We start from the raw sequence: 27,434 nt of genomic DNA, 5'->3' as shown, positions 1-27,434 counted from the left end.
TCAATGGTTTTTGTTTGGCTTTCATTTGAAGTGAAAAATCGGAGTCTCAGCGTCATTCTGTTAACGTGTAATTGCCCAGCAGCACTCTGTGATTGACTCAGCCTTCCCTCTGTTAAGATAAGAGCTCCTCATCTCTGACAAGCTGACTAGGGAAATGATAACAATCAGACTCTCCCTGTGACATTTTATGCACATTTTTTGGGACTATTTGAAAACTATAGCATAATATTATAGCCTTCTATCAGTGGAACTATGTATCTCTTCTAGTATGTTCTATTTCTATTCTGTGTGCTCCTGATCTACAGGTATGTTGCTCTACTTCTATGTTCTACACCTGCGGTCTACTGCTTACCTGATCCAGAGAGATTGCAATGCAATCTGTTGTCATGACAGCATTGTGGAGTGTTGTGATGTTTTCAGATACAGAATCTACAGATGTCTAGAGTGAGATTCTGCAGGATCCTCTTGGATGTGTGTGTGTGTGTGTGTGTGTGTGTATGTGTGTGTGTGTATGTGTGTGTGTGTGTGTGTGTGTGTGTGTGTGTGTGTGTGTGTGTGTGTGTGTGTGTGTGTGTGTGTGTGTGTGAGAGAGAGAGTAAATGGGGGTAAGAGCGACAGTTCCGGTGGGTTTGTTTTATGGAATGAGAGAGTGAATGTTTACACGAAAGAGAGACAACATTAGGAAGGCGAAGACTGAGGGTGTTTATAGTAGTGTGTTTGCTTGTGCATTCGTACACCTGTTTGTGAAAAGTCTGTGCCCTTGAGCAAAGCACTTCATCTTAATTGCTCCAGGGTTGCCGTTATTATCAACGGCAGACCCTGACCATGACCCCACTCTCCGAGGGTGTCTCAGGGAGAGTTGGGATATGCCAAAAACATATTTCATATTCACACATGCGTATTAATACACACTTGTATGTGTGAAATAGGACAAATATAAGCACCCACCAAATGATTATTATTATTAGAGAGTATATAGTTGTATGTGTGTGTGTGTGTGATGGAGAAGGGAAGATTCCACTCCAGTGTAAAAAATAGTTTTGGTATATCAGATTGTTCTGGCAATTCTCACATTGGAAGGTAGGATGTTATGACATGCTTTTTACATTTGTATTACACACCATTTTTTGGGTAAATAATGATTAAAGTGGACATTTTAGGCCCTTTTTAGACCTATACCTGATACAGACATCTTCATTTGTTTACCTTTATTTAAACAGGGAGTCATATTTACAATAAAAACAGAATAATAAAACATACACATATGTGTATAAAACAATATAATCAATAACGTAAACTTCCTGCGTGGCACCAGCACATGTAACTGCAGTGAACTCTGCAGATTGTTCCACGTATTAGGGCCAAAAATAAACTGCACATTTTCCCACATATGTGGAGACTGAAGGGATCTCTAGTGTTATCTATTCCTGAGACGGGTCTGGTAACTTATGATTCTTAACTTCATTAATGAAGTTACATACGGAGGCAGTTTCTGTAAGACTGCTTTGTAATGAAATAAAAGAGAGAATGCAGATCTCTTACAGACAGAGAGGTCCATCCCACATTTGTATACAGACTACAATGGGTCCTAAAATTGTCCCCTGTGATAAAATGTATTGCGGAATGGTAGACTGTGCCCAAGGGTTTCAAAACAGAGGTTGCTGCATGCATGTAAACAATATCATCAAAATCCAATACAGGGAGAAGCGTTGTCTTAACAATCTTTCTCCTATTTTCAATACTGGGGTATGATTTATTTCGACATAAAAAACAATCTTGGATCTAAGTCAGATTTTATATATGCGTTATTAAGGACAACTTGTCATCAATTTATCAAATCACATTTTATTGGTCACATACACATGGCCAGTGATATGAATCCCTATGTACGCAGCAGCCTCTCTGAGTTAGGGATTGCTGTTTAGCGGTCTGATGGCCTTACTGTTTTTCAGTCTCTCGGTCCCAGCTTTGATGCACCTGTATGAACCTTGCCTTCTGGATGGTAGTGGGGGGGAACAGGCAGTGGCTCGGGTGGTTGTTGTCCTTGATTATCCTTTTGGCATTCCTGTGACATTGGGTGCTGTAGGTGTCGGGGGGGCAGGTAGTTTGCAGACTGCACCACCCTCTGGAGAGTCTTGCGGTTGATGGTGGTGCACTTGCCGTACCAGGCAGTGATACAGCCCGACAGGATGTTCTCGATTGTGTATCTGTAAAAGTTTGTCAGGGTTTTAGGTGACGAGCCAAATTTCTTCAGCCTCCTGAGGTTAAAGAGGCGCTTTTGCGCCCTCTTCACCACACTGTCTGTGTGAGTGGACTATTCAGTTTGTCTGTGATGTGTGTGCTGAGGAACTTAACTTTCCACCTTCTCCACTACGATTATTTTGATGTGGATAGGGCGGTGCTCCCTCTGCTGTTTCCTGAAGTCCACGATCATCTCCTTTGTTTTGTTGACACCCAGTTACTTATATTGAGAAACAAGCTCAATTTGGGCTCCATTTGTAGCGCAAATATGCAGATCCTCAGGGTCAACATTTCGTGACCTAGAGCACAGCATGAGCTTGGTTTTACTTGTATTTAACACATATTTAAGAACTGTAAGTGATTTCTGAATTGAATCAATGTCATGCTGAAGTTCACGAATGGTCTGCTACACCGAGGTGGCACAGGAATACAAAACTGTGTCATCTGCATAGAGATGAATGTTACAATTATTAACAGTGTTTCCTATGTCATTAATATACAAGGTGAACAATAATGGACCCAAAATTTAACCCTGAGGAACACCTTTTGTCAACATGGAGTTCTGTCGCTAAGATAATTCTGAAACCATAAAAAGACTGTATATCCCAGGCCTGTTTTTAATAACATCTTCAGCAAAACAGAATGATCAACAGTGTTGAATGTCTTTGACAGGTTCATAAACAAGGCAGCACAGCTCTTTTAGCATCCAAGGCATTGTCAAGATCATTAACAACTAGCGTGGTTGCTGTGGTACTACTATGCCCAGGCCTAAACCCTGATTGGTTTATTTTAAAAATACAAAAATCAGATAAAAAGGAACAAAGTTGTACATTAGCCAAGGATTCAAGAATCTTAGATAAAGAAGGTAGTCTTGAAATGGTGTCATTACACTCCTTACATTGTGCTCTAACATAAGGAGTATGTCTAGATTCTGAAATACACATTTTCACAAATGTATTCAACTTTTAACATATTATTAATATCTCGATAGTACCCTTTTTTTCTCATTTTACGACATATCGCTTGCAACAATATAGAAGTACATCACATTCCCAGTGAGCTCTCTGCTAATTTGGAAGGTACCATACATTTTATGAGCACCACCAACACAGTGAATGGGAAAATGGATTCAACAGCAACTCTGCTGGTGATTTACGGCATGTGCAATCCTAAAGGAGGACTGGGATTGGTTAATGACCTATATTGTCATATCATTAAAATTACCAGAGAGCCCACTCTGGAAATTGTATGTGTTTGAAGAGTATATTGTTCCTAACAATTTATCTAAAAACACGCTAAATCAAAAGGATACTTTTGAGATATTCATATGTTTTATGTACAGCACACTATATGGAGTATAATGACTCTAAGATGCTTTCTGTGTCAGGGCTATAAATAAATAAAAATACAAGATTGGTAGCACTGGTACTCACAACTTTAAAAAGTTAGGAACACCACATGAAATTTAGGAGCACCTGCCTACATTGGTCCTACATGAATTCAATCTACTTTTGAAGCACGTGTTGTGCTAGAATGTAAAACTGTAAATACGTTACTTTATTATAAAAGTTCAAATGTTGCTACAAATACCTGTCATTGAAATTACAAAGTCCTTTGTAGAATATTAGGTTCCTACATTGTGTAAAATTACTATTTTTCTTATTGAAATGCATTACATAAAAGATTCTACACTGTTTCTTTAAAAAAGTCAAGTTTGTGATGACAACATGCAAGAGACCTGTCATTCATTCATTGCTAGGACCATTGATCTCATGAAGAAGCTATCCCGTTTCCTTTCTTTCTCTCCCCCCAAATACGCTGTGGAAGTTACCAGGTTGTTAGCCATGCAATGAGGAAACATGACTAAACAAAGACTAAACAAATGGTTAACAACGTCGACACGCAAGTAGTTTTAGAAGGCCCACAACATGGTTTATGAATGTAAAATGCCATCCCGGCAATCCGTTATAGGAAGAAAAATAATTGTGCCGTAATATGTGTCCTATCTTTTGATCTGGTTGGTCTAGAAGCAGGCCGTTTTCGCTGTAGTAATGGTGCAACCGTGACTCTAATGAGTCTTCACTAGATTGTTTCTCTAGGGAACTTGGAAACAACAGTACAGTACAGTGAAGCCTTATCATTAGAACAATTATTATCCGGGAGGTTCTTTTCATAGGTCGCACAGTGCTCCCAAAATAAAATTCCATGTCGCACAACAAAATGTTTTGTCGCACTTTAGAGCCCTGGGCCCAGTTTCACAAAAGTGTCTTAAGGCGAAGTTCATCATTAGAACTATTGAGCTCAATGGTTATCACGATTAACTTAGCCTTAAGATGCTTTTGGGAAGCTGGGCCCTGGTCTGTATCATATACGGTTCTTGGCTCATAGGCTCTTACAGGAGGTATGTATAGGTCTAAAAAGGGCCACTTTCATCATGATTTTTTTTCTGATAAAAAAAATAATACATGTAAATAGCATGTCAGAAATCCTTCCTCCCAATGACGTTTCTTTGAGAATTGCCAGAACTATCTGAGATACCAAAAATATTTTCAGCCTACACTGGCATAGAATCGCCCAGAGACAGCAAGAGACACAGAAATAGGGAAAGATAAGCACCCTGCTAAATCAGATGAAACAGGGTGAGCCTTGCTCCACGGGAGGGCTACGAGTGTTTTTACAGCATGTGATTCCTTATGACCTAAAGCCATAGAACTGAAGAGAGCTAAAGGGGAAGCTAGACACTTGCTCTATGTTATACTGCACCCATCAAACTACTTTTCTATCTTTCCTCTCCTCTTATTCTATCAGTCTGTAAGCTATCTCCCCTTCTACTATAGTGGGCAGCAGGATCATTCTATTACTCTCTCTTTCTGTCCTCTCTCTCTGACTCTCTACGTTCTTTCTCTCCACACAACAGAAACGTCTCTCCCTTTGTCTCTCTGCCCTTCTGTCCCTCTGCCCTTCTGTCCACCTCTCATTCCTCTGCAGCCTGTAGAAACACTTGTAGATAGCTGTCGTTCCTCCGCCTCATCAACCAAAGTGAATGTTATATTCTCTCCTTTTCTCTGTGGATTTTAGTGCTTTAACGCTCACACTAATTTCATGCTTCTGGATTTCGATTGCATTCCATCGCTATCTTATCTGTAAGTGTTTACTTGGTTTATTATACATATTACACAGTGATGGGTTGAGGAATACACATGCAATTGATACAGTTATATGGAATAGTAATGATTGCTGTGGTTATGATAATGATTGCTGAATATTTAAATGTCTTAGTGATATTCTGTCCTTTGGAGTTATAAAATAAATCTAACATAGATCAGACTTACAGTACCAGTCAAAAGTTTGGACACACCTACTCATGCAAGGGTTTAATTATTATTTGTTTTATTCTACATTGTAGAATAATAGTGAAGATATCAAAACTATTGAATAACACGTGGAATCATGTAGTCACCAAAAAAGTGTTAAACAAATGAAACTATATTTTATATTTAAGATTCTTCAAAGTAGCCATCCTTTGCCTTGATGCAGCTTTGCACACTTGCCATTTTCTCAACCAGCTTCATGAGGTAGTCACCTGGAATGAATTTCAATTAACAGGTGTGCCTTGTTAAATGTTAGTTTGTGTAATTTATGTCCTTTTAATGTGTTTGAGCCAATCAGTTGTGTTGTGACAAGGTAGTGGTGGTATACAGATAATAGCCCTATTTGGTAAAATACCAAGTCCATGTAAAGGCAAGAACAGCTCAAATAAGCAAAGAGAAATGACAGTCTATTATTACTTTAAGATATGAAGGTCAGTCAATCTGGAACATTTCAAGAACTTTGAAAACTTCAAGTGCAGTCTCAAAAACCATTAAGCGCTATGATGAAACTGGCTCTCATGAGGACCGCCACAGGAAAGGAAAACCCAGAGTTGACTCTGCTGCAGAGGATAAGTGATTTAGAGTTAGTTGCACCTCAGTTTGCAGCCCAAATAAATGCTTCAGAGTTTAAGTAACAGACACATCTCAACATCAACTGTTCAGAGGATACTGTGTGAATCAGGCCTTCGTGGTGGAATTGCTGCAAAGAAACCACTACTAAAAGACACCAATAGAAGAAGAGACTTGCTTTGGCCTAGATACAGGAGCAGTGGACATTAGACTAGTGGAAATCTGTCCTTTGGTCTGATGAGCTTTTTGGTTCCAACTGCCATGTCTTTGTGAGACACAGAGTAGGTGAACGGATGATCTTCACATGTGTGGTTCCCACGGTGAAGCATGGAGGAGGAGGTGTGATGGTGAGGGGCTGATTTGCTGGTGACACTGCCTGTGATTTATTTAGAATTCAAGGCACACTTAACCAGCATGGCTACCACAGCATTCTGCGGCGATACGCCATCCCGTCTGGTTTGCGCTTGGGACTATTATTTGGTTTTCAACAGGACAATGACCCAACACACCTCTAGGCTGTTTAAGGGCTATTTGACCAAGAAGGAGAGTGATGGAGTGCTGCATCAGATGACCTGGCCTCCACATTCACCCGACCTCAACCCAATTGAGATGGTTTGGGATGAGTTGGACCGCAGAGTGAAGGAAAAGCAGCCAATATGTGCTCAGCATATGTGGGAACTCCTTCAAGACTGTTGGAAAAGCATTCCAGGTGAAGCAGGTTACGAGAATGCAAAGAGTGTGCAAAACTGTCAACACGGCAAAGGGTGGCTACTTTGAAGAATCTCACATATAAAATATGTTTTGATTTATTTAACACTTTGTTTTGTTGCTACATGATTCCATATGTGTTATTTCATAGTTGTGATGTCTTCACTATTATTCAACAATGTAGAAAATAGTACAAATAAAGAAAAACTATTGAGTAGGTGTGTCCAAACGTTTGACTGGTATTGTATGTGTAGACGATATTGGTTAAGTCTAACAGTTATCTTGTTTTTGTGTGTTTTCTCTATAGATGGAACCTGCAGCAAGGAGATGAGCCAGCTGGTTCAGGCTTCAGCACAGAGCGAGAGAGACTTCCAGTGTCTGTTGGCGTGTATGTGGTAGAGAGTATATATGTATGTGTGTGTGTGTCTGCCGAGAGGAGAGAAGACTGCCTTCCAGCGGTGTGTGTGGGAGCAATCGTGTTTCTTTGCTTGAGCTGGTGTGAGTGTGTGAGTTCTTTACTCTGAATAGTAGAAGAATGGCAGCTCGCTAGTGTGTGTTTATGTGAATGCATGTGCATGAGTGTGTGTTTTCCCGAGTGAGTGTGTTGTTTCCACCTCTCTGAGGAGTAGTAGGAGGGCAGCTCTCTCCCCCTGGCTGGGTGTGTGTGTGTGTGGAGATGGCAGTGTGTGTGTGTACTACCCTGCCCGCACTGCTCCTGCTCCTGGGCTGCGGTGTGTGTGTGACAGTGGGATACCCATTCAGACCCCCCATAGACCTGGATGTCACCCCCAGAATCACCATAACTACCAGCGGTAAGCACACACACACACCTCGGACGCATAGAAGGAAACAATATTGTTTTGGAATCCCCCTCCCCCCAATCCCTTCTCTCTCTCTCTCTCTCGCCCTCTCTCTCATTAATCTGGGGAGAGAGAGCGAGAGCTACAGCTTGACTCATCTGTCCAAACTAGGAGAGGTGTACTCTATAACACCATTGTGGATTTATAGAAGAACAACTGTGACTATAACTTAAACTTATCTCGTCTCATCCTCTCACTCTCAGGATGTATTCGATTTTTCAGACTAATGTACTCTGGGATAATGACAATGGATTTGATCTTTCTGTATTAGAAAGAGGATGTTTTTATGGGCTCATGAACAATTGTGCTATTTTGTGTATTTGTTTTTAGCTGATCTTAACTTTTTTTGTACATATTGTTTCTGCCATCCTTTCCTATGACCAAAAAGAGCTTCTGGACATGAAAACAGATATCACTAACCTTGATTAAGACAGGGACACTTCTACTTCAGTGAGTCGGAGGCAAAATACATCTAGATTTTTCCGGACAAGGCCCAAATCCCCGACACTCGAAGAAAGAGATGGCGCTATAGAGTCCGGTGCGCGGGCACCCTGATGAGATATGGTGGCGAGGGAATAAATCGCCTCTATTCTCTGTTATATTCTCTGCGAATGTGCAATCACTTGAGAATAAACTAGACAAACTCCATTCGAGACTATCCTATCAATGGGACATTAAGAATTGTAATATACTATGCTTCTCAGAGTCATGACTGAACAAGGACATGGATAATATACATGTTGGCAGGACAGAATGAGAGTCCGGTATGGTCTGGGGGGGGGGTCTCTTTGTTAACAACAATTGGTGCGCAATCTTTAATATTAAGGACGTTTCAAGGTTCTGCTCGCCTGAGTTAGAGTACATGGGATTCACGACCGACGTGCTGAAGGCTGGTCAACATGAAAATACTTTGTCTTTATTTTGTGTGTAACCCAAGTTTTAGCGAGAGATTCCAGCATCTAAATGTGACATCTAGATTAGTGTTCATGAATCGGCCAAAAGCACTAACCAGAGAGGAGAAAAACAGACATCTTTTAGGGTGTCGGGAGGACAAAGCCACCGCAAACAGTATAGCAGAGCTGGCTGTAACTTCACCAAACACAGAACCTGTCAAAGCGATTACAGAAAAGTTGATCAATATAATTGACGAGAAATTAAAGACTTTTTCCGCCACCCTTGTTACAATTGAAACTAAGTTGGATGTTAATGTGAAGAGAATCGAGGAAGGAGAGAAGTGCATTTCCACCGCTGAGGACTCCATGCTAACTGTAAGCCTTACAACACTGGAGAAAACGGTGGAAAACCGGACGGAAACGTTGTCTAATTTTAAGAACAGAAGTCGCAGAGGCAATATTAACATTTCAAATCTGAGAGAAGGAACCGAAGTGGTCAGTCCGATACAATTCTTTGGAACATGGCTACCAACTCTGCTTGGCTTGGAGACGAAGAAGGGCATCATGAAAATTGACTGAGGGCACCATGGTCCCGGGCAGGTGAGAAGAGACCAACCAAAGTGTGTCTGCATTAAACTTCACAACTACACCGATGAAGAGACAATCCTGTCAGTGGCAAAGACAAAGAATCCACTCTAATACAAGGCGTTGGGATTTCTTTCCAACAAGACCTCTCTGCCAGTGTACGGGCAAAACACTGGGCTTCAACGGAATCTGTGAGGAGCTGATAAGCAAGAGTATTCGGTTCTCCATGATATTCCCGGCAACCTTAAGCCTGACACAAAAGTGTCACCTTATGACATTTGAATCACCAGAAGATATACTCTGGCATAATATGTGAGTAGCCTTCCACCTTCTATTGACTCAAATAGCATTTGGTCTATGAACCATCACCATGCTATAGAATATTTACTATTCTCATTTGTTTTAAATCAACCTGCCTCTAAAGTAGACCTACATGTCGGGGGATGCTTGGGCACATATAGCCCACACCTTTTTATTTCTGAATCGGTCAGTGACGCAGGGGCAGGCATGCATGTTAGGGAGCGGACACACTACAGTCAAATGGATATAAAGCACTCACTAAAGACTGAAGGAAATGACAGTCATGACTCATGATGTAATGTTGTGAAGTATGCTGTACGACTACGCACTTCAACTGGATATGATTTATTGGTGAAATAGCCTAACGGTGACTATTGCATTCTGGTCACATGCTTCATGTCATTCAAACGGGACGATACAGGCTAACTGTGTTTGACAGTACCAGTCAAAAGTTTGGACACACCTAATCATTCAAGGGTGTTTCTTTATTTGTGCAATTTTCTACATTGTAGAATAATAGTGACTTCAAAACTACGAAGTAACACATACATATATTGTAGTAAACAAAAAAGGGTTAAACAAATCAAAATAGATTTTATATTTGAGATTCTTTAAAGTAGAAATGGGAAGTATGAGATTCAGAAAGGCTGTTTAAACCACCTCTTTAATCAAATCAAACTTTATTTGTCACATGCGCCGAATACAACAAGTGTAGACCTTACCGTGAAATGCTTACTTACAAGCCCTTAACCAACAGTGCAGTTCAAGAAGAGTTAAGAAAATATTTACCAAATTAACTAAAGTAAAAAATGTAAAGTAACACAATAAGAATAACGAGGCTATATACAGGGGGTACCGGTACCAAGTCAGTGTGCGGGGGTACAGGTTAGTCGAGGTAATGACTATGCATAGATAATAAACAGGTAGTAGCAGCAATGTACAAAACAAATGGGGGGGGGGGGGGGTCAATGTAAATAGTCCGGTGGCCATTTTATTAATTGTTCAGCAGTCTTATGGCTTGGGGGTAGAAGCTGTTAAGGAGCCTTTTGGTCCGCTTGCTTTGCGGTTGCAGGGAAAACAACCTATGACTTGGGTGACTGGAGTCGCTGACAATTTTATGGGCTTTCCTCTGACACCGCCTATTATATAGGTTCTGGATGGCAGGAATCTTGGCCCCAGTGATGTACTGGGCCGTACGCACTACCCTCTGTACCGCCTTACGGTCAGATGCTGAGCAGTTGCCAAACCAGGCGGTAATGCAACCGGTCAGGATGCTCTCAATTGTGCAGCTGTAGAACTTTTTGAAAATCTGCCAAATCTTTTCAGTCTCCTGAGGGGGAAAAGGTTTTGTCGTGCCCTCTTCACGACTGTCTTGGTGTGTTTGGACCATGGTAGTTCGTCGGTGATGTGAACACTTGAAACTCTCAACCCGCTCCACTACAGCCCTGTCAATGGGGGGCCTGTTTGGCCCGCCTTTTCCTGTAGTCCAAGATCAGCTCCTTTGTCTTGCTCACATTGAGGGAGAGGTTGTTGTCCTGGCACCACACTGCCAGTTTTCTGACTTCCTTCCTATAGGCTGTCTCATCGTTGTTGGTGATCAGGCCTACCACTGTTGTGTCGTCAGTAAACTTAATGCTGGTGTTGGAGTTGTGTTAGGCCAAGCAGTCGTGGTTGAACAGGGGGTACAGGAGGGGACTAAGTACACACCCTTGAGGGGCCCCAGTGTTGAGGATCAGTGGGGCAGACGGGTTGTTGCCTACCCTTACCACCTGGGGGTGGCCCGTCAGGAAGTCCAGGAACCAGTTGCAGAGGGAGGTGTTTAGTCCCAGGGTCCTTAGCTTAATGGTGAGCTTCGTAGGCACTATGGTGTTGAACGCTGAGCTGTAGTCAATGAAAAGCATTCTTACATAGGTGTTCCTTTTGTCCAGATGGGAAAGGGCATTGTGTAGTGCGATTGAGATTGCGTCATCTGTGGATCTGTTGGGGCGGAATGCGAATTGAAGTGGGTCTAGTGTATCCGGGAGGATGCTGTTGATGTGAGCCATGACCAGCCTTTCAAAGCACTTCATGGCTACCGACATGAATGCTACGGGGCAGTAATCATTTAGGTAGGTTACCTTCGCTTCCTTGTGCACACAGACTATGGTGGTCTGCTTGAAACATGTAGGTATTATAGACTCGGTCAGGTACAGGTTGAACATTTCAGTGAAGACACTTGCTAGTTGGTCCGCGCATGCTTTGAGTACATGTTCTGGTAATCCGTCTGGCCCCACGGATTTGTGAATGTTGACCTGTTTAACTTCTCTGGGGTAGGGGGCAGCATTCGGAATTTTGGATGAAAAGCGTGCCCAAATTAAACTCCCTGCTACTCAGGCCCAGAAGATAGGATTAGCATATAATTGGTAGATTTGGATAGAAAACACTCTAAAGTTTCCAAAACTGTTAAAATAGTGTCTGTGGGTATAACAGAACTGATTTGGCAGGCTAACACCTGAGAAAAATCCATCCAGGAAGTAGGATTTTTTGGGTTTTGTATTCAATGCCATTACAGTATCCATTGACTTAGGACACAAATTGCAGTTCCTATGCCTCCCACTAGATGTCAACAGTCTTTAGAAATTGTTTCAGGCTTGTATTCTGAAAAATTAGGAAGTAAGAGCAGTCTGAATGAGTGGACCCTGCAGTGTCACAGAGCTTTTTCATGCGCACGACCGAGAGAGTGCCTTTCTTGTTTACCTTTTATATTGACGACGTTATTGTCCGGTTGAAATATTATCAATTATTTAGGCTAAAAACATCTGGAGGTTTGAATATAAACATCGTTTGACATGTTTCTTTGAACTTTTACGGATACAGTTTTGATTTTTTGTCTGCCTGTTGTGACTGCGTTTGAGCTTGTGGATTACTGAAGAAAGTGTGTGGAAAAAACAGATTTTTGGATATAAAGAGACTTTATCGAACAAAACAAACATTTGTTGAGTAAATTAATATCTTCTGAGTGCAACCATATGAAGATTATCAAAGGTAAGTGATTAATTTTATCTCTATATCTGACTTGTGTAACTCTTCTACTTGGTTGGTTACTGTTTGTAATGATTTGTCTGCTGGGCGATGTTCTCAAATAATCATAAGGTATGCTTTCGCCATGAAGCCTTTTTTAAATCTGACATGGTGGTTGGATTCACAAGAAGTTAATCTTTAAACCTATGTAAAATACTTGTATGTTTTCTGAATTTTTAAATTAGTATTTCTGTATTTGAATATGGCACTCTGCAATTTCACTGTCTGTTGTCGAGGTGGGACGCTAGCATGCTTCAGTGTTGCTTGCCTCGAAGTGAGCGTGAAAGGCAATTAGCTCGTCTGGTAGCTCGCGTCACAGGACAGCTCTCATCTGGGTTTCCCTTTTTTGTCTGTAATAGATTTCAAGCCCTGACCCATCTGACGAGTGTCAGAGCTGGTGTAGTAGGATTCAATCTTAATCCTGTATTGGCTCTTTGCTTGTTTGATGGTGTTGCAGGATTTCTTATAAGAGTCCGGATTAGTGTCCCACTCCTTGAAAGCGGCAGCTCTAGCCTTTAGTTTGATGCAGATGTTGCCTGTAATACATTGCTTCTGGTTGGGATATGTACGTACGGTCACTGTGGGGACAACATCATCAATGCACTTATTGATGAAGCCGATGACCGGTGGTATACTCCTCAATGCCATTCGATGAATCCCAGATCATATTCCAGTCTGTGCTAGCTTTGCACACTCTTGCCATTTTCTCAACCAGCTTCATGACGTAGTCACTTGGAATGCATTTCAATTAACAGGTGTGCCTTGTTAATGAGTTGGACCGCAGAGTGAAAGAAAAGCAGCCAACAAGTGCTCAGCATATGTGGGAACTTCAAGACTGTTGGAAAAGCATTCCAGGTGAAGCTGTTTGAGAGAATGCCAAGAGTGTGCAAAGTTGTCAAGGTAAATGGTGGCTTCTTTGAAGAATCTAAAATATTAAATATATTTTTATTTGTTTAACATTTTTTTGGTTGCTACATGATTCCATATGTGTTATTTCATAGTTTTGATTTCTTCATTATTATTCTACATTGTAGAACATTTTTAATATTAAGAAAATTAGTGAATGAGTAGGTGTGTCCAAACCTTTGACTGGTACTGTTAATGTTTTGTGTGGATGAACATTATATTTAACTATTCATAGATCTGATTTATTTTGGTTCAACGTATGATGCTACTTTTATGTGGAAGTGGGGTTTGTGGGTGCGCTCGTCTCTATGCCTGTCGGGGCGGCCGGCTGGGCGGGGTCTTTCTAATCCTTGGAAAATCCCTTTGGACCCAGGGGGCAGGGGCCTCAGCCGACCAACGGCTCGAGGCGGGTGGGGTCGAGCGCACCTATGGTCAACAGTAGTCGATTGTACGAGTCTATTCTGTTTGGATTTTTATATTGATTGGGTGTCTGTCCTCTCTCAGGATAAAGGTTCCAAAGACCCCGCTATTTTGTTTTTTTTACTTCCCATGAATGGTTCAAATTATTAGGACTATGTTTTTTTATGTTGGAGCTGAGAGCTCAGAGGGATAAAATTACTTGAGCGGTTGGACGACAATCATAATATGGCCCAAATAATTAAGGTTGATAGATTAATGAGCCACTATAGACTCGCCCTGACTTTGACTGGGATTCAAATATTGAGAGGTTGTTCTGTTTGACTTTGCTCTCTATAATAGGAAGCAGAATGGGATTTGTTCTGACATTCGATTAAGAAGCCAGCTGTCATGAACGAATCCCTCTTCTTTCTTAAGTCTACTGTGTTCTTATTAAACTAGGAGCTTGTTTAATTAATGGAAGTTTGTAATCATGAATTTTATTTTCTCCTTCCCAGCGCACTATTACTATTATTATGACTTTATCATTAGTATTTTTAGGTTATAATAATTCATTCAATATGAATTATCTATCAGCTAATGGATTTTCTGACTGAATGCAACATTGAATGCAGTTTTAATTGCATTGATATCTACTTCCATTTGGGTAAAGGCCTCATTGGAAGGTAGACGGTACCAGGGTAGCTAATGGTAAAATCTTAACATTTATTTGGACCAATGATGAAGATGCTCATAGGAGACGATGACCTAGACCACGTTATATTTATTTTCAGAGGCAGAAGTGTTTATATTTTGTTATGTAATGTTGGATGTATAAGGTTGGTTTTTCTTTATCTTAATGTTGGCCAAATATGTAAAAAAAATGATCAGACAGGTTTTATTGCTCTTTCATTGCTTGTTGCGGATTCTGTAACAACAGCAAACCCCCATGATTTTAAAGATACCGACTATTCTTTTGAAAGGAATTCATTCGCCTAAAAAAAGTACTGACTGACTTGGAACATGAGAAATTAAAGCGAGACTGTATAGGCAAAGTCTTTTACTCATCCTATAAGAGAAAAGCAGAGGGGCTGTCATTCTTATTATGAAAGAACATTATATCCAGGCAGTATCACAATCGGACTTGATTGGGAGTCCCATAGGGCGGCGCACAATTGGCCCAGTGTCGTCCGGGTTTGGCTGGGGTAGGCCGTCATTGTAAATAGGAATTTATTCTTAAATTACTTGCCTAGTTAAATAAAATAAAAAAAATAAGAATATCTCTATATGCAATGAAATGTTGCTATTAATTTCTAACCCAGAAACCTTTATTCCCATTATTATTGACTTAATTAAGAGGTTTAACTCCTTTTTCTGGCTACAAAATGTATTTTTATAAATCAGAAGCTATGCCCCTAGGGAGCTTGAGTGACAACACTTTGAATGGGTTTCCGTTCAAATTGACAGTTTTTCTTGTTGAATAAACTTCACAATCTGTCTAATAGCAGCTAACCTGTCTAACAGCAGCTTTGCACCTGTACTTAGGGTTAATGAAGACCTAGATAGGTGGATGGACCTGCCATCATAATGGATGGGTAGAATTCATCTGATTTCAAATGAAGGTTTTCACCAGACTTTTGTTTCTCCAGACGATGCCATTATATATAACAATTTTTTTTTTTTAATGAACTCAATAAATACCTCTCAGATTTTATATGGCACAGCACAGAAAAATACCACAAATTAGTAATGCAGCTGCCGTATAATTTAGGAGGCCTGGCACTACCTAATTTGCTATTTTATAACTGGGCATGTCGTGCTCGCATAACTGCAGAATGGCTCAGGATGAACATTGCTCTAATTGGGTCAGTAATGACTCCTGTTTCACATATCCATACTCATTAATCAGTGTTATGACTGGTGATAGAAACTCAGTCAGCACAGAAGTGAAACATAACCCGATTCTTAACAGCACCTTTAAGATCTGGAGAGAGATTTGCAAACACCTTGGGAGAAAGGATTACTTTTCTGTTCTGACTCCCCTTATAAATAACAAGGTAATTCCTCCTGGTATCTCTGATAGCATTTTCCACCTCTGGTACCAGAAAGGTAGAGATGCAGTGTAAGATTATGCAAAGGGTTCATAGGACTCCCATTATATGTAATAAATTGAAAGCAGAATTCTCTGATACCAGTTGTAAGTGTAAGAAGGAAAATGCGCTCATGGCCATCTGTTTTGGATTTTCCCATTAATTAAGAAGTTCTGAGAAAATGTCAAAACAAAGCTGGAGGGAATGTTTATATAAGAATGGACCAATGGATATTCTTACTACAGCCACACATTTTGTGACATTCAAATTATGAATTGTATGTAACGAAAATGTTAATGAAATGAGTGAGAAAAAAATATTAAAGCAATGAAAAATGAAGAGCAGAGAACTGAAAGGGAATTTGTAATTCTTATTGTTTTTGTATGTTTTTTTTTATTTGTTTTGGTGTTTGTTGGTTATGATCTGTTTCATTTTGTAATTTAAATGTAGATATATTATATATACAGTGCCTTGCGAAAGTATTCGGCCCCCTTGAACTTTGCGACCTTTTGCCACATTTCAGGCTTCAAACATAAAGATATAAAACTGTATTTTTTTGTGAAGAATCAACAACAAGTGGGACACAATCATGAAGTGGAACGACATTTATTGGATATTTCAAACTTTTTTAACAAGATCAAAAACTAAAAAATTGGGCATGCAAAATTATTCAGCCCCTTTACTTTCAGTGCAGCAAACTCTCTCCAGAAGTTCAGTGAGGATCTCTGAATGATCCAATGTTGACCTAAATGACTAATGATGATAAATACAATCCACCTGTGTGTAATCAAGTCTCCGTATAAATGCACCTGCACTGTGATAGTCTCAGAGGTCCGTTAAAAGCGCAGAGAGCATCATGAAGAACAAGGAACACACCAGGCAGGTCCGAGATACTGTTGTGAAGAAGTTTAAAGCCGGATTTGGATACAAAAAGATTTCCCAAGCTTTAAACATCCCAAGGAGCACTGTGCAAGCGATAATATTGAAATGGAAGGAGTATCAGACCACTGCAAATCTACCAAGACCTGGCCGTCCCTCTAAACTTTCAGCTCATACAAGGAGAAGACTGATCAGAGATGCAGCCAAGAGGCCCATGATCACTCTGGATGAACTGCAGAGATCTACAGCTGAGGTGGGAGACTCTGTCCATAGGACAACAATCAGTCGTATATTGCACAAATCTGGCCTTTATGGAAGAGTGGCAAGAAGAAAGCCATTTCTTAAAGATATCCATAAAAAGTGTCGTTTAAAGTTTGCCACAAGCCACCTGGGAGACACAACAAACTTGTGGAAGAAGGTGCTCTGGTCAGATGAAACCAAAATTGAACTTTTTGGCAACAATGCAAAACGTTATGTTTGGCGTAAAAGCAACACAGCTCATCACCCTGAACACACCATGCCCACTGTCAAACATGGTGGTGGCAGCATCATGGTTTGGGCCTGCTTTTCTTCAGCAGGGACAGGGAAGATGGTTAAAATTGATGGGAAGATGGATGGAGCCAAATACAGGACCATTCTGGAAGAAAACCTGATGGAGTCTGCAAAAGACCTGAGACTGGGACGGAGATTTGTCTTCCAACAAGACAATGATCCAAAACATAAAGCAAAATCTACAATGGAATGGTTCAAAAATAAACATATCCAGGTGTTAGAATGGCCAAGTCAAAGTCCAGACCTGAATCCAATCGAGAATCTGTGGAAAGAACTGAAAACTGCTGTTCACAAATGCTCTCCATCCAACCTCACTGAGCTCGAGCTGTTTTGCAAGGAGGAATGGGAAAACATTTCAGTCTCTCGATGTGCAAAACTGATAGAGACATACCCCAAGCGACTTAAAGCTGTAATCGCAGCAAAAGGTGGTGCTACAAAGTATTAACTTAAGGGGGCTGAATAATTTTGCACGCCCAATTTTTCAGTTTTTGATTTGTTAAAAAAGTTTTAAATATCCAATAAATGTCGTTCCACTTCATGATTGTGTCCCACTTGTTGTTGATTCTTCACAAAAAAATACAGTTTTATATCTTTATGTTTGAAGCCTGAAATGTGGCAAAAGGTCGCAAAGTACAAGGGGGCCGAATACTTTCGCAAGGCACTGTATATATATATCTACATATGTAAATATTTGTTTGACGTTGACCTGAAACAAGTAACATTAAATAATAATAATAATTACAACAACAACAAAATTATATATACAGTTGAAGTCGGACATTTACATACACCTTAGCCAAATACATTTAAACTCAGTTTTTCACAATTTCTGACATTTAATCCTAGTAAAAATTCCCTGTCTTAGGTCAGTTAGGATCACCACTTTATTTTAAGAATGTGAAATGTCCAAATAATAGTAGAGAGAATTATTTATTTCAGCTTTTATTTCTTTCATCGCATTCCCAGTGAGTCAGAAGTTTACATACTGTACACTCAATTAGTATTTGGTAGCATTGCCTTTAAATTGTTTAACTTGGGTCAAATGTTTCGAGTAGCCTTCCACAAGCTTCCCACAATAAGTTGGGGGAATTTTGGCCCACTCCTCCTGACAGAGCTGGTGTAACTGAGTCAGGTTTGTAGGCCTCCTTGCTTGCACACGCTTTTTCAGTTCTGCCCACACATTTTCTATGGGATTGAAGTCAGGGCTTTGTGATGACCACTCCAATACCTTGACTTTGTTGTCCTTAGGCCATTTTGTCACAACTTTGGAAGTATGCTTGGGGTTGTTGTCCATTTGGAAGACACGATTTGTGACCAAACTTTAACTTCCTGACTGATGTCTTGAGATGTTGCTTCAATATATCCACATAATTTTCCTACCTCATGATTCCATCTATTTTGTGAAGTGCACCAGTCCCTCCTGCAGCAAAGCACCCCCACAACATGATGCTGCCACCCCCATGCTTCCCGGTTTGGGATGCTGTTCTTCGACTTGCAAGCCTCCCCCTTTTCCTACGAACATAACAATGGTCTTTATGGCCAAACATTCAACAAACAAAAATTCAGCAGACCAGAGGACATTTCTCCAAAAAGTGGAATTATTGTCCCCATGTGCAGTTGCAAACCGTAGTCTGGCTTTTTTACGGCTGTTTTGGAGCAGTGGCTTCTTCCTTGCTGACCTGCCTTTCAGGTTATGTCGATATAGGATTTGTTTTACTGTGGATAAAGATACTTTTGTACCTGTTTCCTCCAGCATCTTCACAAGGTCCTTTGCTGTTTTTCTGGGATTGATTTGCACTTTTCGCACCAAAGTACATTCATCTCTAGGAGACAGAACGCGTCTCCTACCTGAGCGGTATGACGGCTGCGTGGTCCCATGTTGTTTATACTTGCATACTATTGTTTGTACAGATGAACGTGGTACCTTCAGGCGTTTGGAATTTGCTCCCAAGGATGAACCAGACTTGTGGAGGTCTACAAATTTTTTTTTAGGTCTTGGCTGATTTCTTTTGATTTTCCTATGATGTCAAGCAAAGAGGCACTGAGTTTGAAGGTAGGATTTGAAATACATCCACAGGTACACCTCAAATTGACTCAAATTATGTCAATATGTCTATCAGAAGCTTCTAAAGCCATGACATCATTTTCTGGAATTTTTCAAGCTGTTTAAAGGCACAGTCAACTTAGTGTATGTAAACTTCTGACCCACTGGAATTGTGATACAGTGTATTATAAGTGAAATAGTCTCTGTAAACAATTGTTGGAAAAATTACTTGTGTCATTCACAAAGTAGACCAACTTGCCAAAACTATAGTTTGTTAACAAGAAATTTGTGGAGTGGTTGAAAAATGAGTTTTAATGACTCCAGCCTAAGTGTATGTAAACTTCCGACTTCAACTGTATATATTTATAAAAGAATACCTCATGATACGCTATAGACCATACTATTTACCAAGAGTTTATCTGTATTATTCTTTTCCATCATACTCTCTTCTGCCTTAGTGAAGCAAAATGCTAGGATTACCCTGACTGGTCTCTGCCTGGGGCCTCCAAATCACTAAGTCCACCCCTCCACCCCTGTGTGTGTGTGCGTGCGTGCGTGCGTGCGTGCGTGCGTGCGTGCGTGCGTGCGTGCGTGTGTGTGTGTGTGTGTGTGTGTGTGTGAGAATGGCATTGTCTTTCACAATTCTGCTTACAGAAGATCTCACACGATTCCAGGGGAGAGAATACAATAGGCTCGTAATACTGTCATCCAGAAGTAATGTAATATGCAACCTTTCCTTTGTGTCTGATGAATTTCAATGTTAGTCACTGGGAAGTAAAAAAACCTGAAGAAAGATAGGATTTCAAACCTAGTATAAGAAATGAAACACAGAAACTTGCCAGTTAGGCTGGGCTGAAGCCGAAAAAGAAAGTAAATTCACATGGGCATCACAAGACCTAACTTCGCACATGCTCTACCAAGGTTTTCCAGCAATGTAGTGTAATACATATAAAACGTATAAGCACAGGAGGTTGGTGGCACCTTAATTGGGGAGCAAAGGCAGGTGATAATGGCTGGAGTGGAGTAAATGTAGAGTAAATGTAATTTCCATGTGTCTCATGCCATTCCATTCGCTCTGTTCCAACCATTAGTATGAGACGTCCTCCCCTCAGCAGCCTCTACTGCATATAAGGGTGGTTTTCCGTACACAGACTTAGCCTATTTCTAAACTAACAAACAGTAGAGATTGTACCTTTGGAAGTGCTTCTTAGTCCAGGGAAATCGGCCCATAGAGAGTCACTTGTTATTGATAAGTCGCTAGATAAGTAGCTACACAGTACACTCTTTGTAAAAAAAAAAGTGATTATTAAGAACCTAAAAGGAAAATCCTTTTTGGTTCCTTTTCCACATATGGTTCTACAGTGCCTTGCAAAAGTTTTCACCCCCCTTGGTGTTTTTCCAATTTTGTTGCATTACAACCTGTAATTTAAATAGATTTTTATTTGGATTTATGTAATGGACATACACAAAATAGTCCAAATTGGTGAAGTGAAATGAAAAAAAGTATTGTTTCAAAAGATTCTAAACAATTAAATACGGAAAAGGGGTGCGTGCATAGGTATTTACCTAAATAAGATCTGGTGCAAACAATTACCTTTAGAAGTCACATAATTAGTTAGATTGCACACAGGTGGGGCTTTATTTAAGTGTCACATGATCTGTCACATGACCTCTATATATACACCTGTTCTGACAGTGACCAGTCTCCAACACCGCTAAGCAAGGGGCACCACCAAGCAAGCAGCATTATGAAGACCAAGGAGCTCTCCAAACAGGCCAGGGACAAAGTTGTGGAGAAGTACAGATCAGGGTTGGGTTATAAAAAAACATATCAGAAACTTTGAACATCCCACGGAGCACCATTAAATCCATTATTAAAAAATTGAAAGAACAAACCTGCCAAGAGAGGGCTGCCTACCAAACCTCACGGACCAGGTAAGGAGGGCATTAATCAGAGAGGCAACAAAGAGACCAAAGATAATTCAATCGCCGCTGTGGAGCTCCTTCAGTGTTATCTGTCCATAGGACCGCATTAAGTCATGCACTCCACAGAGCTGGGCTTTATGGAAGAGTGACCAGAAAAAAATAAGCAAACACGTACGGTGTTTGCCAAAAGGCATGTGGGAGACTCTCCAAACATATGGAAGATTGTACTCTGGTCAGATGAGACTAAAATTGAGCTTTTTGGCCATCAAGGAAAAGCTATGTCTGGCACAATCCCAACACCTCTCATCCCCCCGAGAACACCATCCCTACAGTGAAGCATGGTGATAGCTGCATCATGCTGTGGGGATGTATTTCATCGGCAGGGATGGTGAAACTGGTCAGAATTGAAGGAATGATGGATGGCGCTAAATACAGGGAAATTCTTGAGGGAAACCTGTTTCAGTCTTCCAGAGATTTGAGACTGGGACAGAGGTTCACCTTCCATCAGGACATTGACCCTAAGCATACTTCTAAAGCAACACTTGAGTGGTTTAAGGAGAAAAATTTAAATGTCTGGGAATGGCCTAGTCAAAGCCCAGACCTCAATCCAATTGAGAATCTGTGGTATGTTTCAAAGATTGCTGTACACCGGCGGAACCCATCCAACTTGAAGGAGATGGAGCAGTTTTGCCTTGAAAAATGGACACAAATCCCAGTGGCTAGATGTGCCAAACTTATAGAGACATACCCAAGAGACTTTCAGCTATAATTGCTGCAAAGGGTGTCTCTACAAAGTATTGACTTTTTTTTTTTTTGGGGGGGGGGGGTGAACACGCTCAAGTTTTCAGTTGTTTTGTATAATTTCTTGTTTGTTTCACAATAAAAAGTATTTTGCATCTTCAAAGTGGTAGGCATGTTGTGTACCTCAAATGATACCAACCCCCAAAAATGTATTTTAATTCCAGGTTGTAAGGCAACAAAATAGGAAAAATGCAAAGGGGGGTGAATACTTTTCCAAGCAACTGTACATGAAAACCAAAAGGATTATACCAGGTACAAATAAGGGTTATTTTATGGGACAGCCCAGAACCTTTTTTCTATGAGTGTACAGTTATTGTTGATAATTAAGTGTGTGAGTAGCTTCACGGGGTGAAGAAATCAGACATTTCTTGTCCACAAGTCTTCTCTTTCCATGAATCAGGATAGGAATGTTGATCTAGCAACAGATTCCCCCTGTCCATGTGATGTTATTAGTTGTGAACAAAAGGCTAAACTGATCCTGAAAGAATTACCACACTGGGGGAACCTTTCCAGTTCAAAAAGGTTCCTTGAGGAACCCCTCTGAAAACGGTCTTTGATGAATCCCTCTTGTAAAGGTATTATTTTTACCTTTTTAATAATATCTTGTACAGGTGGCAGCCTATCAGAAGATTGGAGATTGTTAGAGTAAATCTAATTTCTGTTCATCATGTTTAAGTTTGTTTCCTTAAATATGTACGCATATTACATATTCCAATATAATATTAATAATACTAACATTACTGATTACATATAGTAATAAAGTGGTAACTATTCCAACTTAGTTTGTTTTGCACAGGCTTTTGAGGAACTCAGTGTTCAACCTTAACATGTGATGACAATACAACAGAGCAGATGAACCGGAATGACATTTACTCCACGGGTGGCCTAAAAATATACATCTGAAAGCCACTTTCATTTTGAATTTGAATGTTCTGGCACAGGCCATTTATTGGGATAGTTGTCTGTCTGAAAAGGACCCTCCCCGGGAACATTTTGTTTTTCTCTTTTAGAATTGACCAAGACAGTCTGGGTGGGATCGGGTTTCCGAGACTAAGCCCAGCCTTCACACTCTTTATCATTGAGTCTGTGCCTCTGGAAAGTATTTTTTTTTTTTTAGGACTATCATTTTCTCCACCAGGCTAGATGGATGTCATATGGTACAATCTGTTTGTCTACCCTCTTTCTGTAGGCCTAGGCTATTGGTTACACTCAAGACAAGATTGTTTATAATTATCTAAGTTTGTCTGTGTCATTTTGTTAATTTTTGTGGTATTAAAAAATATTCTACATGTCTCCATGTAATGTGTTTAGAAAAGGGGAAAATAATTCTAGACCTCCTAAAATAATTTACCCCTGGGGCTGAGCCCCGAATGTGCCTCTATTCAGAATGGTCTTTTTAACTTGTGAGTTCGATGAACTTTTAAGTCGTGAGTTAAATTAACATATTAGGCTGCAGTGACTAGGACTACTATTACCGAATGTAGGCTAGAGAGCCTGCGGGTCCCGAACAGAGATCATTGCGGCGTGGCCGCATGTTTCATGCTGCGGGTGGAGCAGGTCGCTCAGACAGACAACAATTTTTGTCCAGCTGATTATTTGGAAATTGTCTTCTTTCTGCGTTGTATGCTGTAGCCTAGGCCAACCAATTGTATTAACCTTTCTAGGGCAGACGGAAACCCTCGACAACATTCCACTGAAAAGTCAGCGCGCGAAATTCAAAAAGATTTTTTTCAAATTGCTGGGACCATGGCTGGCAAGCGAGCTGCTTCACATATGCATAAAATAGCATAGTGCATACCTGTAGCCTAGACCTCCTTATGACATTAGGAATGTTATTTTATTGTTCCTCTGCAAATGCGATGATAGATGCATGCAAGTTTATTATAAAGGTGAACTTTGACTCCCACCAACCATAACCATAGAAATAGAATTCCAAACATTGTGCAGTAAAAAAATCTTAACTTTAATAAAATAAATATTGCGTAACACATAATGCATTCAGGACAAGAAGTTAATTACAAAGTGGCATCAATATGGGTTATATACATAATAAGTGCTACTTGAAGTCACTATCCATTTCTGAGACGGCAAGGCATTTTGGGACCCTGCTTGGGCTAACTGCTATAGACACTCAGACAAAGCAACAACAAAAAATCATGACAAATGTCATGTGAAAATGTCATTGGATGCATTTGCACCATCATTACGATTTTGTTGGTGTTGGTACGGCCCATTATTTGATGGTTTAAGAAAGATACATTTTGGTTCTGGATCTCAGGCTATTCCTTTTTCTTCCTCTTCATCCTCAAACACCTCCTCCTCAGTGGTGGCGTCCTGGTACTGCTGGTACTCAGACACCAGGTCATTCATGTTGCTCTCGGCCTCGGTGAACTCCATCTCGTCCATTCCCTCTCCCGTGTACCAGTGCAGGAAGGCCTTGCGACGGAACATAGCGGTGAACTGCTCAGAGAGACGCTTGAACAGCTCCTGGATGGCTGTATTGTTACCTATGAAGGTGGCGGACAGCTTGAGTCCAGGGGGTGGGTTATTACAGACCGCTGTCTTAATGTTGTTGGGGATCCAGTCCACAAAGTAGCTGCTGTTCTTGTTCTGAATGGCCAGCATCTGCTCGTCCACCTCCCTCATAGACATGTGACCCCGGAACACCATCGCTGCAGTGAGGTAGCGCCCGTTACGCGGGTCGCAGACTGCCATCATGTTCTTGGCGTCGAACGCCTGCTGGGTGAGTTCAGGCACGGTGAGGGCACGGTACTGCAGGCCCCCCCTGTTAGTGAGTGGGGCGAAGCCCAGTATGAAGAAGTGCAGGCGGGGGAAGGGTACCATGTTGACGGCCAGCTTGCGGAGGTCGGCGTTGAGCTGGCCTGGGAAGCGAAGGCATGTGGTCACCCCGCTCATGGTGACCGACACCAAGTGGTTGAGGTCTCCGTAGGTGGGTGTGGGGAGCTTGAGTTTGCGGAAGCAGATGTCGTAGATCGCCTCATTGTCGATGCAGAAAGTTTCGTCTGTGTTCTCTAGAAGCTGGTGAACAGAGAGGGTGGCGTTGTAGGGCTCCACCACCGTGTCCGATACCTTAGGGGAGGGGACCACGCTGAAGGTGGCCATCATACGGTCGGGGTACTCCTCCTGGATCTTGTTGATGAGTAGGGTCCCCATACCAGAGCCTGTGCCCCCGCCCAGGGAGTGGGTAAGCTGGAAGCCCTGGAGACAGTCACAGTTATCTGCCTCCTTCCTCACCACGTCCATCACTGCTTCCACTAGCTCTGCTCCCTCTGTGTAGTGGCCCTTAGCCCAGTTGTTACCAGCTCCACTCTGACCTAGAGCATGGGGGGAGATAAGGTAGTTTGTTATAAGGATAACTTAAGCTGGTTTATGGATGATTTAGGCAGCTATTAATGTACACAGTGAGCAAAATTGGTTTGGTGACATCATCACAAAGCAGAGACCCCCACTGACCGAAGATGAAATTGTCCGGTTTAAAGAGGTGTCCTATGTGTCCGCAGCGCACACTGTCCATTGTTCCTGGCTCCAGGTCCACTAGGATGGCCCTGGGGACATACTTGGAGACTGGGGCGAGACAATCACACAGAGACACATGATTAAGGGAATGGACTGGATAAATGCGCACATTGCTGCATGTAATTCCCTAAGACATTTGAGAGCGCAATGAGAATTACTTTGATCACTGTTACTGCACTAAAACATTTTATTAATACACTAATGTAAATACACAAGGGATGTTTACAGAGATTGACATAGAATGTTGACTCCTGTATTAAAGACACAGAGAGACTCACACGAGGATTCGGTGAAGTAGACACTGATCTTGTCCAGCTGAAGGTCTGAGTCGCCCACATAGTCCCCAGTGCAGTTGATTCCATGCTCCTCACTAATCACCTCCCAGAACTAGACAGAGAGCACAGTCAAATCTAACCAAACACCTCTGAAAAAGTAAATGATATTGATGATAGAAAGAAGGAGAACAAGACAGTGATAGAGAGAGAGAGAGGGGGGGACTGAGTACTGAATTTTTATCTCTTTATATTATACATCACCTTTGCGCCGATCTGGTTGCCACACTGGCCAGCTTGAATGTAAACGATTTCTCGCATCCTTTCCTTTGTGCAATGTGTATTTATCCTCTTGCAGATGTCAGAGAGCCCTGATCCCAGTCTCACACCAAGGTAAAGTGTTTGGGATGTGTTCAATGGACTGTTGACCGGACAATTTATCTTGCACTTCTATTGGACGCCTGTGGGTTTGGCGTGTAGGACTGAGTGGGGTTGCATCCTGGAGCACGGCACGGACTTTAAAATCTATTGGTCTGCATTGTACTCACACAGAGCCTAGTGAGGGATTAGTAGTTAGCACCTGCAGAAGTATCGAACCAGAACCACTGCTAGCTACCCCTCAACTGAACATTGTATACATAGTTCTCGTAGTCCTCTGTGACCCCTCGCAGTGTTAGCGACAGCTGCTAAATTCTGTGTTTGATTCTCAGTGTGAGTAAGCCTCCAACGCTAATTAGCCACACAGTATGGGTTAGCCCGCTAACTTCCTGTACTGCGAGAAATACAGCTGGATAAATTAGGGCTTTAGCAGGGGCCACCCTTTTCCCTATTTGGTGATCTACATGGGTACTGGTCAAAAGTAGAGCACTATATAGGGAATACCTGGTCAAAAGTAGAGCACTATCAAGGGAATAGGGTGCCGTTTGGTATGCAGATGCTGTATGAAGCAGGCCCTAGGTACATGGGTTACTGCTGAAGCACTTTCAATAAATTATAGGGAAAATTTTATATTTTGTAATGTTCTTCACTTTAGTGTGGATCTGACAGGAATCACTCATAGTCAGATGTATGCATGTACCAAGGAGGTAGGGGTAACGATGACAAATCCTAACATTTTAAATGTTCTTGTTTTGCTCTGCTAATATGGAGTGCACCTGTGCACAAAACCTGTGCACAAAACCTGCCTTAAGGACCATTTTTAATTTATAGAACGGGGTAGGCCTACATGGAGGAATATTGGGGAGGGACATGGTTTAAACATTATTTCAGTCTAGGGGAGGGTTTAGTGTTTTTATTTCAGTCCAGGGGAGGGTTTAGTGTTTTTATTTCAGTCCAGGGGAGGGTTTAGTGTTTTTATTTCAGTCCAGGGGAGGGTTTAGTGTTTTTATTTCAGTCCAGGGGAGGGTTTAGTGTTTTTATTTCAGTCCAGGGGAGGGTTTAGTG

General features: G+C 41.3%; 2 protein-coding genes across 3 annotated transcripts in view; one reads left to right on the top strand and one right to left on the bottom strand.

Annotated features, from left to right (window-relative positions):
* The window catches only part of LOC139381804 (semaphorin-4G-like), a 55,103-nt gene that overhangs the window by 7,590 nt on the left and 20,079 nt on the right, over positions 1 to 27,434 (top strand). Inside the window, exons 1-2 of one of the 2 annotated variants that reach the window (XM_071125578.1) lie at positions 5,281 to 5,384; positions 7,198 to 7,702. In XM_071125578.1, coding sequence (XP_070981679.1) covers positions 7,567 to 7,702 — 136 coding nt within the window. In that variant the 5' untranslated portion in view covers positions 5,281 to 5,384; positions 7,198 to 7,566. Of the gene's footprint in view, positions 1 to 5,280; positions 5,385 to 7,197; positions 7,703 to 27,434 lie in introns of those variants that run through there. The other variant, XM_071125577.1, reaches the window with a different exon arrangement.
* On the bottom strand, positions 23,225 to 27,229 carry LOC139381678 (tubulin beta-4 chain-like). The gene is made up of 4 exons (XM_071125368.1): positions 26,256 to 27,229; positions 25,998 to 26,106; positions 25,657 to 25,767; positions 23,225 to 25,517 (listed from the first exon to the last, which is right to left on the bottom strand). The coding sequence occupies exons 1-4, from the start codon at positions 26,310 to 26,312 to the stop codon at positions 24,457 to 24,459; spliced, it is 1,338 nt and encodes a 445-aa protein (XP_070981469.1). The 5' UTR covers positions 26,313 to 27,229; the 3' UTR covers positions 23,225 to 24,456.

This window comes from Oncorhynchus clarkii, chromosome 23, assembly GCF_045791955.1.
Source record: "Oncorhynchus clarkii lewisi isolate Uvic-CL-2024 chromosome 23, UVic_Ocla_1.0, whole genome shotgun sequence".
In the NCBI taxonomy this organism is placed as follows: domain Eukaryota; kingdom Metazoa; phylum Chordata; class Actinopteri; order Salmoniformes; family Salmonidae; genus Oncorhynchus; species Oncorhynchus clarkii.
Note: the sequence above shows the minus strand (reverse complement) of the source record. Positions and strands in the feature narration are given on the sequence as shown.